General features: G+C 36.6%; 1 protein-coding gene across 4 annotated transcripts in view; it reads right to left on the bottom strand.

Moving 5' to 3' along the window:
• Positions 1-16,824, bottom strand: part of HEATR5A (HEAT repeat containing 5A) — a 109,452-nt gene that overhangs the window by 45,461 nt on the left and 47,167 nt on the right. For all 4 annotated transcript variants that reach the window (XM_028114879.2, XM_028114880.2, XM_028114881.2 and 1 more), the window contains exons 15-19: positions 13,082-13,245; positions 12,813-12,988; positions 7,441-7,546; positions 6,383-6,573; positions 1,960-2,119 (exon numbers count right to left, since the gene is read on the bottom strand). In XM_028114879.2, coding sequence (XP_027970680.1) covers positions 1,960-2,119; positions 6,383-6,573; positions 7,441-7,546; positions 12,813-12,988; positions 13,082-13,245 — 797 coding nt within the window. The remainder of the gene's footprint in view (positions 1-1,959; positions 2,120-6,382; positions 6,574-7,440; positions 7,547-12,812; positions 12,989-13,081; positions 13,246-16,824) is intronic.

Below are 16,824 nucleotides of genomic sequence, written 5' to 3'. Positions count from 1 at the left end.
GAGTGAAATCTGACCTGCCACATGTTTTTACAAATAAAGCTTTACTGAAACACAGTCATGCTCATTTATTTATGTATTTATGGCTGCTCTACTGCTACAGTGGCAGAATTGTGCAGCTGACAGAGACTGCACTACCGAAGGTGTAAAGTGTACACAATTTACTATGTAGCTCTTAATAAAATACATTTGTCAACTCCAGTTTAAATGAACAAGCCTCTCCCAGTACCTCAGGATGGGGCTGTCTTTGGAGACAGGGCCTTTAAAGGAGTTAAAATGAGGCTTTTAGGGTGGGCCCTAACCCAATGTGACTGGTGTCCTAAGAAGAGAAAATTTGGACAGAGTAACACTAGAGATTCATAAGCACAGAGGAAAGACCATGTGAAGACACAATGAGGTGTCCACCTGCAAGCCAAGCAAAGAGGGCTCAGAAGAAACCAAACTGGCTGACACTTTGATCTTGGACTACTAGCCTCCAGAACCATGAGAAAATAAATTTCTGTTGTTTAAGCCACCAATGAACGAATAAATGAATGAACAAATGAATGAATGAAACAAGACTGATAACCAATGCAGTCAGATGATAGGTATAATAGGGTCCTTATAGTATATTCTACTTCTATGTATGTTTTAAGTACATAAAAAGTTCTCCCTTTAGGAAAACGAGAAGTTTTACCCCTCTTACCAGAAAGCTTATTTTACTTTAAATGCTACAAAAATAAACTATTAAGAGATAGCAGTAATCGAGAAGAATCAGATTTGATGACACTGGAAGTCACTAAAAGCATTTAATCAACAAAAAAGGTATTTGATATAAAAGTATGTGCATCCACAACAGACTTCTTGAAGGGGAGAAGAGAAATAGAACAAATAAAAACAAAAGTTGCTATAATAAAGGAGGATGAAAGAATGGACATCTTATAAATTAACTCAGTCTACTACTGGATGATGATGAGGAGGAGACTATTTGTAATATGGTAATTCAAAGGGAGCTAACTGTGGATTAGGGATGTTGAAATTTGATGAGAAGGTGGTTAAACTGGATCTCAGAACACTAGAAAATTTGGATTATCAGATAGGAATAGTAAGGGAAAAGAACAATAGGAAAAATATAAGATATGAGAAAGGTACATGTGGGATGAAAATAGGCAGGTCATCTGTAAGAGAAGCCAGTGCTTTCGGGTAATAACAGGTTACTGGGTCAGTTGATAGGACTTGAAGGAGGTGATTTAGGAAGCAATAAGCAGTTTCCCCAGGTTTTTGGTAGGGAAGTGGCAAGATGAAAGTCTTTCAGGAAAACAAATGTGTCTTCACATCTAGGGGGAGTTGAAAAGAACCTAAAACTACTACTGTAGTAATTAGGAACACACAAGGGAGGCAGAGATAAGATAAGGGGAGAAAAAGGGCAGGAATCAAATCAAGATTTGATTAAGATATCAAGAGAATGAGGATATTAATTGAAATGGGTTAAGATGTGTACAATAATAATGGTAAACTGGTTAAGAACATGGGTTTAGAGTTCATGATTTGTGTTCTTGAACTGACTCCATGATTTATTAGCTTTCGGCTGTGAGCAAGTTACTTAGCTTCTGTAAGCTCCAGTTTTCTTTTTGTATAAGGGGAACATACACTGTAGATTGTTGTGAGGCTTAAATATGTTAATGTTTTAGAAGAATATAAAACAATCCTTGGTACCTACTATTAAGCTCTCCAAAACAGTAAATGTTATTATTAAGATGGGAGGAAGATCCATTTTCAGAAAAAGATATTGAATTTGATTTTAGAAACTCTGGGTGTGAAGTAAAGACAGAGAGATTTGAATTTCAAAAACCAGTCAAGGTTAACAATGGTTTGGATATTTATTGGGGGAGGGATTATTAATAAATTAATAATGGTCTATAAAAACAATGTGCATTATATACAAATCATGAATTTCAAGAAGATATCACATGGGGTATTTACCTGCACATCAGGAGAAGTAGTGTCCTGAGACAAAGTATAAAGTATTCCAACACAAGAATTCAAATGTTGAGAAGAACTTATTCCTCCTAAATATCTATGTAGGGATCCCAAAGCCAATGAGTATCCTGTTCTCGTAACCACATCCCTTGCTGATTTCAATCTATAATTACAGAAATAAAAAATAATCACTGAACAAAACTAATGCATGTCCACTGTCACTTAGGCAAAACGTTTTATATGAATAGCTGCAAAATTCAAAAATGTATTTACTGTTAACTGATAAAAAAAAAATTCTGAAATGACCTGAAAGGTATCTTGAAAAGAAAAACATTTTAAATAAAAGTGTCTTCACATTATTGATTAAGTACGAATAATTTCAATGTTTTTCAGAAATACACTAAATTTGTAAGACAAGCATTATTACTTTGTTACTTTTTTCAAGTTGAAGTACACAATATCCTATTAGTTTCAGGCATGTATCATAGTGATTTGATATTTTTATACATTATGAAATGATCCTCACAATAAGTCTAGTTACCATCTGTTACCATACAAAGTTTCTGCAATATTACTGACTATAGTCTATATGTTATATATTGCATCCCATGACTTATTTATTTTATTACTGGAAGTCTGGACCTCTTAATTCTCTTCACCTGTTTTGCACCCTCCTCTCCTCTATGGTAACCAACAGTTTATTTCTTGTGTATCTATGAGTTTGTTCATTCATTTCTTTTCACATATAAGTGAAATCATAGGGTATTTGTCTTTCTGTCTTATTTCACTGAGCATAATACCCTCTAGGTCCACCCATGTTGTCGCAAATGGCAAGACTTCCTTCTTTTTTATGGCTAAGTAATATTATACACAACATCTTCTTTATCTATTCATTTATTAATAGACAGGTTGCTTCCATATTTTGGGTATTGTAAATAATGCTGCAATGAACACAGGGGTGCAGATATCTCTTTTAATCAATGTTTTCATTTCCTTTGAATACCCAACAGTGGAATTGCTGGATTGTATTTTTAATTTTTTGAGGAACTGCCATACTACTTTCCATAGTGGCTGCACCAATTTATATTCCCACCAGCAGTGTATGAAGGTTCCCTTTTCTCCACATCCTACTCAACACTTGTTACTGTCTTTTGGATATTAGCCAATTAGACAAGTTTGAGGTGATGTCTCATTATGGTTTTGATTTGCATTTCCATGATGATTAATGACGTGGAGAAGATCTTCACGTGCTTGTTGGCCATCTCTATGTCTTCTTTGGAAAAATGTCTATTTGGTCCTCTGCCCATTTTTTTAAAATCAGGTTTTTGACATTAAGTTGTATAAGTTCTTCATATATTTTGGATATTAACCCCTTATCGAATATATATGATTTGCAAATATCTTCCACCATTCATAGGCTGCCTTTTTATTTTGTTAATGGTTTCCTTCATTGTATAAAACCTTTTTAGTGTGAGGTAATTCCACTTGTTTGTTTTAGCTTTTGTTGCCATTGCCTGAGGAGCCTGACCTTTCCCCTAAATACTGCTAAGATTAATGTCAAAGAGTTTATGCATATGTTTTCTTCTAGGAGTTTTATGGTTTCTGGTCTTACTTCAAGTCTTTTATCCACTCTGAATTTATTTTTGTGTACAATGTAAGATAGTGGTCCAGTTTCAATCTTTTGCGAGTAGCTGTCTTGTTTTCCCAACACCATTTATTAAACAGATTGTTTTCCCCAATTGTTTTGTTTTTAAAGTAAGCTCTATGACCAAGGTGGGGCTTAAACTTATGGCCCCAAGATCAAGAGTTGCAAGCTCTTCTGACTGAGCCAGCCAGTAGCCCATTTCCCCCCCATTATACATTCTTGACTCCTTTGTCAAATTAATTGACTAGATATGTGTGGGTTTATTTCTGGGCTCTCTATTCTAACACATTGATCTGTGTTTGTTTTTATGCCAGTAACATACTGTTTTAATTACTATCACTTTGTAATATAGTTTGAAATCAGCATACCTCCAACTTTGTTCTTCTTTCTCAAGACTGCTTTGGCTATTTGGGTCTTTTGTGGTTCCATAAAAATTTCAAGTTTTTGTTCTAGCACTGTGAAAAATGTCATTGGTATTTTGATGGGGATTACACTGAATCTGTAGATTGCTTTTGGTAGTATGGATATTTTAGCAATATTAAATCTTACAATCCATGAGCATGGGGTGTGTGTGTGTATTAAAATATGGAATGCTTCATGAATTTGCATGCCATCCTTGTGGAGCATGGTATATCTTTCCATTTATTTGTGTCATCTTCAATTTCTTTCAACAATGTCTTAATGTTTTCAGTGTGCAGGTTGTTCACTTCCTTGGTTAAACTGATTCTTAGATATTTTATTCTTACTGACAATAGTGACTGGGATTGTTTCCTTAATTTCTCTGACAGCTTGTTATATGTATAGAAACTGATTTCTGTATGTTAATCTCATAGCCTGTGACTTTACTGAATTCATTTAATTCTAACAGTTTTTTGGTGGAGTCTTTAGGATTTTCTAATTTTGAATTATGTCATCTGCACACAGTGACAGTTTTGCCTCTTCCTTTCTAATCTGGATGCCTTTTATTTCTTTTTCTTGTCTAATTGCATGGCTAAAACTTCCAAAACCAAGGTGAATAAAAGTGAATTGAATGGGCATCCTTTTTTTGTTCCTGATCTTAGAGGAAAAGCTTTTAGCTTTTGATAGGTGCAGGCTTGTCATATATGGTCTTTTTAATGCTGAGGTATGCTCCTTCCATGTCTACTTTGTTGAGAGCATCATTAAATTACATTTTAAAAGCTCACATTGCTGAGATACTTTAATTCCATACAAAGAGAGTTTCAACTCAAGAACTTTGATTTTAATGTTAAATATAGCAAGAAAAATAAACATTTATTAGGAGTTTTCTTATGCATTCTGTGCTAATTTAAGTGTTTTACATTTACTCCTTTAATCCTCCCAACAACCTTGAGATTCGTACTATTTCCAGTTCCTTTTTACAGATGAGGAGAACAAAATAGCCAAAGTGACTCTTACACAGTAACCAACTATTAAGTGGAAGAATGGGATTTGAACCAAGTTTAGTAATCTGACTCCAGACTTCCAGCTCTCTCTCTCTTTTTTAAAGTTTATTTATTTATAATCTCTACACCCAACATTGGGCTTGAACTCCCAACCCCGAGATCGAGTCGCATGCTCTAGCAACTGAGCCAGCCAGGCACCACCACACTTCAACCTCTTAACCAAATCAGTCACACATATTCAGTAAACTGGAAGGTTAAAGTGCTACTTGCATTACTACTACTACTACTACTACGAATATAATTTTATATACATATATTACTAATATAACCATTAACTTTTATTTGTGGTTGTTTTATTCTTTCATATTACTTTCATATTTATTATTTCATTTACCTTAACGCTGTTAAGCAGGCAGGGTAGTATTAACAACCTTCTATTTGAAACAGAGGGTATTTCCCCAAAGATACAAATGTAGTGATCTGAAGGGGCACCTGCACCCCAATGTTTATAGCAGCAATGTCCACAATAGCCAAACTGTGGAAGGAGCCCAAATGTCCATCGACAGATGAACGGATTAAGATGTGGTGTGTATATGCACAAATCTTGCCATTAGAATGATGTGGATGGAACCAGAAGGTATTATGCTAAGTGAAATTAAGTCAATCAGAGAAAGACAATTATCATATGATCTCACTGATATGTGGAATTTAAGAAACAAAATAGAGGATCATAGGGGAAGAGAGGAAAAATAAAACAAGATGAAACCAGAGAGGAAGATAAGGAGAAGGAGGTGGAGGGATGGGGTAACTGGGTGATGGACATTAAGGAGGGCATGTGATGTAATGAGCACTGGGTCTTATATAAGACTGATGAATCACAGACCTGTACCTCTGAAACCAATAATACATTATATGTTAATTAATTTAATTAAAATTTAAAAATGTTAGAAAAAAACAGGAAAACTAGCTGAGAAGTTTACTCTTTGCTCATGATCTCAGAGCTGGCAAAAATGAAAACATAGTTTATGCTTCCTGATCATGACAGCGTACAGCCTTTACTCTTTGCAGTAGATTGTTATTACTACCTATTATCTATATTTTAAATGATAAAACTCCGTGTCCCCCAGAGTCCATTCCACTAATAGCCAATTATACCACTCATATATTGGTAATCTTTCTCTTACTATATAAAAACTAAAGCCAAAGTAGTAGTAGTTTTATGTCCTAAGATGAGCAAACCCTTCATTTGAAAGTATCTGTGTTTATCAATTTTTTTCTGAGTTAATTCCCAGGATGAAGTTTCACTAGTTCCAAAAAAAATCAACAAACTATACCCAGTTTTGACATATAGTCTATGAGTATTAGGAAATTCACTTACTTGTCAAAGCTGACTTGAGCTAATGCAGCAGTAAAAGCTCCATCATCAACCACTTGGGCTAATCTAGCCCATGCCTCTGCAGCTGCACATCTCAAGAGGGGGTTGGGACTTTCTAGGGCTCCCATCACCAACGCTAGGGCAGGTCTTCTCATTTCTTCTGGACCCAAATTTCCCTTGGAGACAGCTAAGTACTGAAATATGTAAAGAATAATCCAAACTTACAATTGTAGTAAATTTCCTTTTTTAAAAAAATTTATTTATTTTAGAGAAAGAGAGCGTGAGAGCAAATGCAAGTGGGGTGAGTGGCAAAGGTAGAGGGAGAGAGAACCTCAAGGAGACTCCCTGCTGAACGTGTAGCCTGACTCAGGGCTCAATCTCACGACTCTGAGATCATGACGTGAGCCGAAATCAAGGGTCAGATGCTTAACAGACTGAGCCACCCAGGCACCCCTGTAGTAAATTTTCGAATCCAGTTTGGAATGAATATTTTGGTTAAGCAAATATGCTCATTCTTGGATTACTACTTAAACACACACACACACACACACACACACACACACACAAATAAACACTGAACACCCAAAAATAATTTGATTTTTCACAGAAAGTTCTTTAGAAGTTTAAACCTCCAGGCAAACAATATGGTAATTGATTGTCACTATAGTATATATGTGTTCAGAAGAACATTAATAGGAATTTCCATAAAATAATCAATGAAGTGTATTATATTTTAGTTAGAAACAATAAGCCATAAATGCAATAAGCCAGATTTGGCTCATAGGCCATAGTCTGCCAATCTCTGGTATAGGATATTAGGCTGAGTAGGTTAAAGCATGTTCCTAAGCCAAGACTTCAGGTTTAATTTCTGACTAACAAGTTTTACATAGAGAAAAAGTAAAAGGGGAATTACAAATCCTGAAACATTTTCATTAGGAGATTAAGAAAAAAGGGAAGGAAAAAAAAGCAGTTCTTTAAAAACATCTTCCTCCAACCTACATAGTTGGACATACATTAGAAAAAAAATTAATCAAATGCTCCAATTTTAAAAAAACAATTACCTTCAAGAAACTAGAGAGTGAAGAAACAACATGTAACTGAACTATTTGTTGACGAGCTCCTTTTGAGTGCTTTATACTGTCCAAAAGCTGTTCCAGTATAAAAAGCCTAAAATCAGAAACAAGATTTAAAAGCAAATAGTAAGACAGTGAATTTGCTAATAAAGATGAAGTAAGACAAAGGGCATTACGGAGTATATACTGCTAATCTGTTTTGTTGCATTATTTTGTGGGAACTGCTAAAATGAGATAAACTCTTGCTGAACATACTAAAACATTTTAGGAAAAGAAAATATATCGTAGGGGCGCCTGGGTGGCTCAGTTGTTAAGCGTCTGCCTTCAGCTCAGGTCATGGTCCCAGGGTCCTGGGATCGAGCCCCGCATCGGGCTCCCTGCTCAGCGGGAAACCTGCTTCCCCTTCTCCCACTCCCCCACTTGTGTTCCTGCTCTCGCTAACTCTCTCTCTCTGTCAAATAAATAAATAAAATCTTAAAAAAAAAAAGAAAATATATCGTAAAAAATACAAAAACATTTTGATTTTGTGTCATTCTGACAGTGGGCGAGAAACATTATTATGTGAGAAAAACCCCACAAAAGTATCACTTAATAAATATTTACCTGGAAAAATTCTATTTCAATAACTATTTTCTAAACAAAGGGTATCTTATTTTTTCTTCTTTTCTTTTTTTAAGTAAACTCTATGCCCAATGTGGGGCTCAAACTCACAACCCTGAGGTCAAGAGTCACATATCCTACTGATGTAGCCAGCTGGGCACCCCTAAACAAAGGATATCTTAAAAGTTACATGCATCAACTTTCTTGTTCTTAATAATAGGACTGAATTGGATTCAAATACATAGCTTCATTTTAAAGGTAGCATCAACTTATGTCATCTATAGTTAATGAGAATCAGCACAGCTCTTTGAACTCCCAGCTATACTTTAAAATGTACTTAGGATCACACTATATATTAACATAATTTTAACTCTTCTGTTTCTCATTTAACATTACCTCCTAAGCACCTTTCAAATCATTCTTATTCTTTGGTAACTTTCATGAAGCCAAATTTTACTGTGCACATGTATTACAATTTATTCAATCATTCTACTGACAGAGTAATTTTTTAATTTTCACAATTCTAACTATGATGGATATTAGTTTTGGTCTGGGATTGAATGTGTCCGTTAGCTATTAATGTAGCTTCTGTGAATTTTTTTTTTTTTAAGATTTTATTTATTTGACAGAGAGAGCAAGAGAGCACAAGCTGGGGAAACAGTAGAGGGTGAGGGAGAAGCAGGCTCCCTGCCAAGCAGGGAGCCCAATGCGGGGCTCGATCCCAGGACCCTGGGATCATGACCTGAGCAGAAGGCAGACGCTTACCCATCAGAGCCACCAAGCACCCTGCTTCTGTGAATTGTTTTACATGTCCTTACAGCACTATGCTTTTCCTCTCTCCATCAACCCACAATGATTTTACAGCATTTATAACAGTGGTTCTCAACCTTGGCTGCATGTCAGAATTACCTAAGGAGTTTTTGAAAATTTCAATACCCAACATACATGCATACCATACTATTAAATCAGAATGTACATTTTAAAAAGTTGTCCAAGTGACTGCAATGTATTGTCAAGGGCAGAACAATCTTCAGATGAATTAAGTAATTCATTCTTTGCATTTAGGTGCAAAATGCTTCAAAGTAAGCACAAACAACACATGCACAAGATCAATCATAGTTCTTTTCTGTATAAAATTATCTTGGCTTATACACAAACAATGAATCATGGAACACTACATCAAAAACTAATGATGCTATGTATGGTGACTAACATAACAATAAAAAATTAAAAATAAATAAATAAATTATCTTGGCATTCTAGAACTTTAAACATTTTAGTACTTTAAAATTACCAATGCAAAGTTTTCTTACTTTTAGAATCTTATAGTCAAAACAGAGAAAACCAAATGATTTAAAGACAATTTAATTTCTAAGTGCATAAATAAAATATGAAAAACCTATTTCTAATCTTAGGACAATTTCATGTTATTAAAGACTTTCTTTTAAGCTGTTTAAACACAAAGCTAAGCACAATGACAACAAAATGCTTTGAAATATTCAGATGCTATTGTTAAATATAGATACTTCGGTTAAAAACATTTTTTTTCCCTCGGAATGTAAAGACTCAAAAGAAAAAGGGTCTGCCATCTTAAATAAGTATCATATTTGGGATAACAGGATATTAGAAACTTAACTTTCCTATTTATGTAGTTTCTCTTCTCTGGTCCTCTAATGACACCCAATGGAGACTGCTGAGAGCTGCTTATGACCCACTTTCTGTATCTGGGATCCTGCCAGACCATTTCCTTTAAAAATCTCCAAAGTACTGCCTACTGTTTTTATTCAGTTAGAATCTAAACACACACTGTTTTGTTTTTACCAGGTCTCAACATTTTTATTAAAACAAATAAAACCTCTCCCTTAAATATATATGCATTCTGTATACTATTTTAGTCCAGGTGAGGTTAAAAAAAACTTAGCATTAAGTTAAATTTTAGAACATAAAATAATTTTCCTAAAAAAATCCTTCTCTAAGAAGTATATTCTTTTCTTTTTCACTTTTTGTCTTAGACCTGTCAGAAAGAGTGGAGCCGGGTGCCTGGGTGGCTCAGTTGGTTAAGCGACTGCCTTCGGCTCAGGTCATGATCCTGGAGTCCCGGGATCGAGTCCCACGTCAGGCTCCCTGCTCAGCAGGGAGTCTGCTTCTCCCTCTGACCCTCTTCCCTCTCATGCTCTCTATCTCTCATTCTCTCTCTCTCAAATAAATAAAAATCTTTAAAAAAATCTAAAAAAAAAAGAAAGAGTGGAGCCATTAAAGAATATGCTTAATTTAAATTTTTTCCCCACAAGGCCACCCCGTTTCATCACTGTAGTTAATTCTATGTTAAATCAAATTAATTATTTTAAATTGTATGCTCTACAAAATGGTATAGTTACAAACTGGTTCACTCCCACCCTATTAATTCTTCTCTTTTTTTCCCTTAAATATGTATTTATTTATTTTTAAGATTTTATTTATTTATTTGACAGAGAGAGAGAGAGAGAACACAAGCAGGGGGAGCGGCAGGCAGAGGGAGAGGGAGACACATACTCCCCACTGAGCAGGGATCCTGATGTGGGACTCAATCCCAGAACCCTGGGATCATGATCTGAGCTGAAGGCAGACACTTAACTGACTGAGCCACCCAGGTGCCCCAAGATTTATTTATTTGAAATTAAGAAAGAGGGAGAGGGAGAGAGAGAGAGAGAAAGAGAGAGAGAATGCACTTCAGCTCCCATCCAGGAGCAGGGGGAGGGGCAGTGGGAGAGGGAGAATCTCAAGCAAACTCCTTGCTGAGCTCAGGCTCAATCTCATGATCCATGAGATCATGACCCAAGCTGAAACTAAGAATCAGACACTCAACCGACTCAGCCATCCAGGCGCCCCTCTATCAATTCTTTATTTGCCAGAGAGAGGGAAAGAGAAAGCACAAGCAGGGGGAGCTGTAGACACAGGAAGAGGGAGAAGCAGGCTCCCCACTGAGCAAGAAGCCTGGTGCAGGACTCAGTCAATCCCAGGACTCTGGGATCATGACCTGAGTTGAAGGCAGAGGCTTAACCAAGTGAGTCACCTCAGGCATCCCTCCTCTATCAATTCCTCTTCGAATATTCCAGACTACTATGATTTTCCTCTCATCTTTTAGTGCTAGAGCATTCATTTATAATTTGGTCATATATTATCTTAAATAAGTTAAAGCCACAACTTTATAGTTACAGTATACACAGGGAGCTATAGGCTACAAATAAATTTGGGAAAAACATCATCTTTTAAAATTTAAGCTCTGAAAAGACATCTCGGTGTGTATGTGTCTGTGTATATCTTATAATGAGCAAATACTACCATCGTTTAAAATAAAATGACATGAGGCTATTAACAATCAACATAAAAAACAAACGTAAGTTTTATTCACTATTCTATCCATTGAAAGTAAACTACCCAGAGACATGCTTCAAAAATGTGTTCCTGGGGTGCTTGGCTGGCGTAGTTGGTAGCGCATGTAACTCTTGATCTTGGGATTGTGAGTTCAAGCCCCATGTTGGGACTAGAGCTTACTTTAAACCCCCCCAAAAATGTGTTGCTGACAAGATTCAAACATTTTTGTGAGTCTTCATCAAAAGAGACCAAGGTAAATTCCCTACCTAATTGATATTCTCTGGAAGACATAACTAGATAAAATGATATAAAAGCTATGTATCTAGTTACATGTTATTATTTTTGGTTTAGCATGCTAGAGGCAGACAGGAAGGAAGGGAGGGTGGGAGACAGTGGGGAAGGAGGGAGAGAGAGGGAGGAAGTGAAGGAGAGAGAGAAAGAGAAGAGAGGGAAAGAAAGAATATGAATAAATGAGGATAGTTACTAATTTATAAATTGTTAAAAAGCACAGCCGAAGGGAGAAATTCACACTGCATTTAGTAGCTCACGTAAAAACAATTTACTGGATACTAGATACAAGTAGTGTTTTTTTATCTCCAAGAAAGGTACTATCTCAGTTATCAATTATGAAACTGTCATTCGCAATAAGAAACCATTTTTAGTCTTTGATATTCCAAAACTGAGGTGTACTTTGAGTGGACTGAAATCTATCAAACTTAAGACTAATCAATTTTAATCTAATTTTTGAAATCCACCAAACTAAAGATCTATAATGGCTCCACAAGGCGTTGGAAGGTAAGAAAGCTTATGAGACCTAATCTAAGCAGAAAACCAGTGTTCTTCTTTGTAACAATACCTCATAAATCAAAATTCTAATATCACTGCATTTTTTGTTGTTCTTTTTTTTAATCAGTGTTTTTTTATTTGTATTTTCAGTTAGATGGTAAGGTAATTATGGATAAAGTATATCCACAAGAAAGCCTAGCAGTTTTCAGTTTAACACTGAATTTAATCATTGACTTAATTAGTTATTAAATATTAGCCAGGTGAATAATTACAAGAGCCTTTATCTCACCTACACCTGTCATCTGTAAGAACTCTTTTATGCTAATAAAAACTTTTTTTTGAGAGAGAGAAAGAGAGAGAGCACGCGCGCACCAATGGGGGGCGGTGGGGAGAGAATCTCAAGCAGACTCCGCGCTGAGCCTGATGCAGGGCTCACAACAAGAGATCACAACCTGAGAAACCAAGAGTTGGACGCTTAACCGACTACATCACCCAGGTACCCCACTAATGAGATCTCGTATTTTTCTTATGAATCAGTTCTCTATTATGCATTCACTGAATCAATGACCAATCCTTAAATATTGGATTTCAGGATAAGTGAACTACTAAAGATGATTTACCTTTGGGCTTCTCCCACATGAGCACATACAACTCCAAAGAGCTTGACTGCGGAGCTAATAACTGATAGTATTGGAGGTAGGGGCTTAGGCACTGAATCTCCCTCTACATCTTTCTCATAAATAGAATAAGGGTCATACTCCAAACTTCCACAAGCAATACCATTACCAAGCAGGAGCTAAAACAAAACAAAACAAAAAATATATATAAGGTATTAAAATGACTGTTCACAGAATAAGTCAACCCAAGAGTTACTGAAAAATGACTGTACCTGTTCTTCAATAAATCTATGGTCAGTCTCTTGTAGCAAAGGACTTAATATCACAAGATCATCCTGATGACAGAGGGGTGGAAGTAAAAATGCGGATGCTGCCACCTGTATATCAGAGGCAGTCAAGTCAGCAGCCAGCTCTTTGAGGATAGTACAAAGGTTTCCTGTTGAGTTACAGAAAACAGCAATCAGCAATTTACTAAAAGCAGTTAACTGGTTAAAGTACAGGGTTAAAAAAACCCAGGCAGAGCTTTAATCTAAACATCAGCTAACTTTAATCTATTACAGCCAAAGATTATATCTCATCCTTAAAAAATACACTACAAACAAACGGCTCAACTGGTGCTACTGGTCACAAGACTAAGAATAGATACTGAAAAGACATCTCAAAGTATGTGTACCTCATGATACTGACTAAATACTACCATCATGTTGAATAAAATGGCATGAAGGACAGAAACAGAATAAAAAAGATGAAGACAAAAGCAGATAAATTATATTTATTTTTAAAAACCATAGCTTAAAAAATTTATAAACATTCGACATGTTTTTTATTATGGAAAATTTCAAACATATAGATAAGCAGACATAATAGTATTATGATACCCCAACTCCTCACCACCTCAGCATATGATTGTCATGCATCTTGACCAGCTGGATCAATTTTGTTTCACTACACCTCCATCCACTATCTCACCACCTCCCATATTATTTTGAAGTAAATCCTAGAAGGCATATCATTTCATCTATAAATATTTCCTTGTGTATCACTGAAAGTTAAGGACATTTTAAACAATCCTATTATAATATCATGTTTTAAAAAACACAACATCAAATACCCATTCAGTGTTCAAATTTTCAATTGTCTCATAAATGCCTGTTTTTGTTTGCTTTTGATTGAATTAAGATCTAAGTGAAGTCTACACGCTCTCATTAGTTGATACATTTTAAGTCTCATTCAATCTAAAGTTCTTCCCTTGGGACACCTGGGTGGCTCAGTTGGTTAAGCATTTGGCTTCAGCTCGGGTGATTATCCCAGGGTCCTGGTATCCAGTCCCACATCAGGTTCCTTGCTCAGTGGGGAGTCTTGCTTCTCCCTCTGCCTGCTGCTCCCCCTGCTTGTGGTATCATTCTCTCTCTGACAAAATCTTTTAAAAATAAATAAAGTTCTTGCCTCTACTTTTCCCTGTGTAATTTTTTTTTTTTTTTAAATTTGAGAGAGAGAGAGAGAGATGGCAAGAGAGAGCATGAGGTGGGGCGCAGGGAGAGGGAGAAGCAGGCTCCCTGCCAGCCTGATGCAGGGCTTGGTCCCAGGACCCCGGGATCATGATCTGAGCTGAAGGCAGATGCTTAATGACTGAGCCACCCAGGTGCCCCTTCCCTGTGTAATTTATTTGAAGAAATGAGGTTTTTCTGTAGAAGTTTCTACAGCCTGAATTTTTATGAATATATGCCCCAGTGCAGTTTAATTTGTTCCTCTATTGTATTTTTTTGCAGATTAATAACTTGGAACTTGGATCCACAGAGGATCCATTTTATTTGTGTTTCGGGGGCTATCCTAGTTCATAGACAGCACTGCAATCTTCTATAAGACATGGGGGTGGTGTGCAGAGTGCCTGGGTGGCTCAGGTGGTTAAGGGACCAATGCTTTTTTTTTTTTTAAGATTTTATTTATTTATTTGACACTGAGAGAGACAGCGAGAGAGGGAACACAAGCAGGGGAGTGGGAGAGGGAGAAGAAGACGCCCCACTGAGCAGGGAGCCTGATGTGGGGCTCAGTCCCAGTACCCTGGGATCATGACCTGAGCTGCAGGCAGACGCTTAACGACTGAGCCACCCACGTGCCCCAAGCGACCAACTCTTGATTTTGGCTCAGGTCATGATCTCAGGGTTGTGAGACTGAGCCTTGTGTTGGGCTCCGGGCTCCGAGCTGGGCTGGGTGTGGAGCCTGTTTAAGATTCTCTCTCTCCTGCCTTCTGCCCCTCCCTCCACTCTAAAAAAAAAAAAAAAAAAAAGACATGAGATAGCATATGGTTGTTTCTCTTATATATACATTTTGAAAAACTGGTCCGTTATCATATTGACCTGCCATTTCAAAGATATTTACAACTAAGTGTGGAAATAATTTCTTTCTCATTTATTTTTTTAAAGATTTACTTATTTTACAGAGGGAGAGAGTGTGGCAAGGGGGGCAAGGGGAAAGAGAGAGAGAATCTTCAGCAAACTCCCCACTGAGCATGGAGCCTGATGTGGGGCTTGATCCCACGACTCTGAGATCATGACCTGAGCCAAAAATCAAGAGTTGGATGCTCAACCAACTGAGCTACCCAGGTGCCCCTTATTTTTTTTTTAAGATTTTTTTAAGTTTTAAGTAATCTCTATGCACAATGTGAGACTCAAACTTAAAACCCTGAGATCAAGAGTTACATGCTCCATGGACTGAACCAGTCAGGCACTCCTCTCTATTTCTTTTTCTTAAGTTTTTTTTTTTTTATAGATTTTATTTATTTGACAGCGAGAGAGGGAACACAAGCAGGGGGAGTGAGAGAGGGAGAAGCAGGCTTCCCATGGAGCAGGGAGCCCGATGCGGGGCTCGATCCCAGGACCCTGGGATCATGACCTGAGCCGAAGGCAGATGCTTAACAACTGAGCCACCCAGGTGCCCACTCCTATTTTTCATTCAAAGTGACTGCTCACCTAAAAGTCCCTGAATTTAAGAATGATTACATTTTAAAATGCAAATACGCTTTTTTGGGAACATTATTTATTTGAGAGAGTATGAGGAAGAGCAGGAGGAGAGAGACAAGCAGGCTCCATGTTTAACTGAGCCACCCAGGCACTCCTGCAAATATGCTTTTTTTTGTAGAAATACATCATTGGCTTTCTGTTGCTAATGAGGAGCAATTTCCAGTGTGGAGAAAATTAAAACACTTGAAAGGTCCAAAACAAAACTAAAATAGGAAATAAAAACTAAGAATCCAATTTTTACTCCACAAACTTCGGAAAACTAAGTCACTCCTGCAACAAAAGTCTGCATCTGCTGGACAACCAGTCATTTAAATTCTTAAAAAATAGGTCCCATTAACAAAAGCAATTTCTTACTCTGTCTTGTAAACTTACTTTTTGACAACTCATGGTACCAACCAGTATCATCAGAACTTTAAACTTGTTTTGTTACTCGGCCATATTTTGAATTAATGAGATCTATAACTTTAAAGACTACTATTTCATTTTGTGTTAAAAGATTTAGAAATTACTATAGGTTATTATTGTATGATGAGCCGTTATTTTAAATGTCAGTTGATATTTTAATGGTAAAGTTCTGACTGTTATGCTCCATACACATAAATCTATTAAATAGAATGCCATTAAAAAAATTTAAAAGTCATGGGGCGCCTGGGTGATTCAGTCGGTTAAGTGGCTGCCTTCAGCACGGGTCATGATCTTGGGTCCTGGGATTGAGCACCACATCAGGCTCCCTGACTCAGCGGGAAGACTGCTTCTCCCTCTCCCTCTTGCCTGCCTGCCTACTTGTGATCTCTCTCTGTCAAATAAATAAATAAGTAAAATCTTAAAAAAAAAATTAAAAAGTCTTTAAGGAAAAAAATCCTTAATTTTATTTCTATAGTTTTAAAGATGGAAAAAAGATAGCCAAGAAATAGCAAATTATTTTTTTTGGTTGAAACATAAAACTATTAATACCTCCATATTTTCATTTTTCTATGAACTAATTCTTTAAGTAA

Source organism: Eumetopias jubatus, unplaced genomic scaffold (genome assembly GCF_037043125.1).
Source record: "Eumetopias jubatus isolate StellerSeaLion01/CBP00866 unplaced genomic scaffold, mEumJub1_p1.0 scaffold_7, whole genome shotgun sequence".
Taxonomy (NCBI): domain Eukaryota; kingdom Metazoa; phylum Chordata; class Mammalia; order Carnivora; family Otariidae; genus Eumetopias; species Eumetopias jubatus.
Note: the sequence above shows the minus strand (reverse complement) of the source record. Positions and strands in the feature narration are given on the sequence as shown.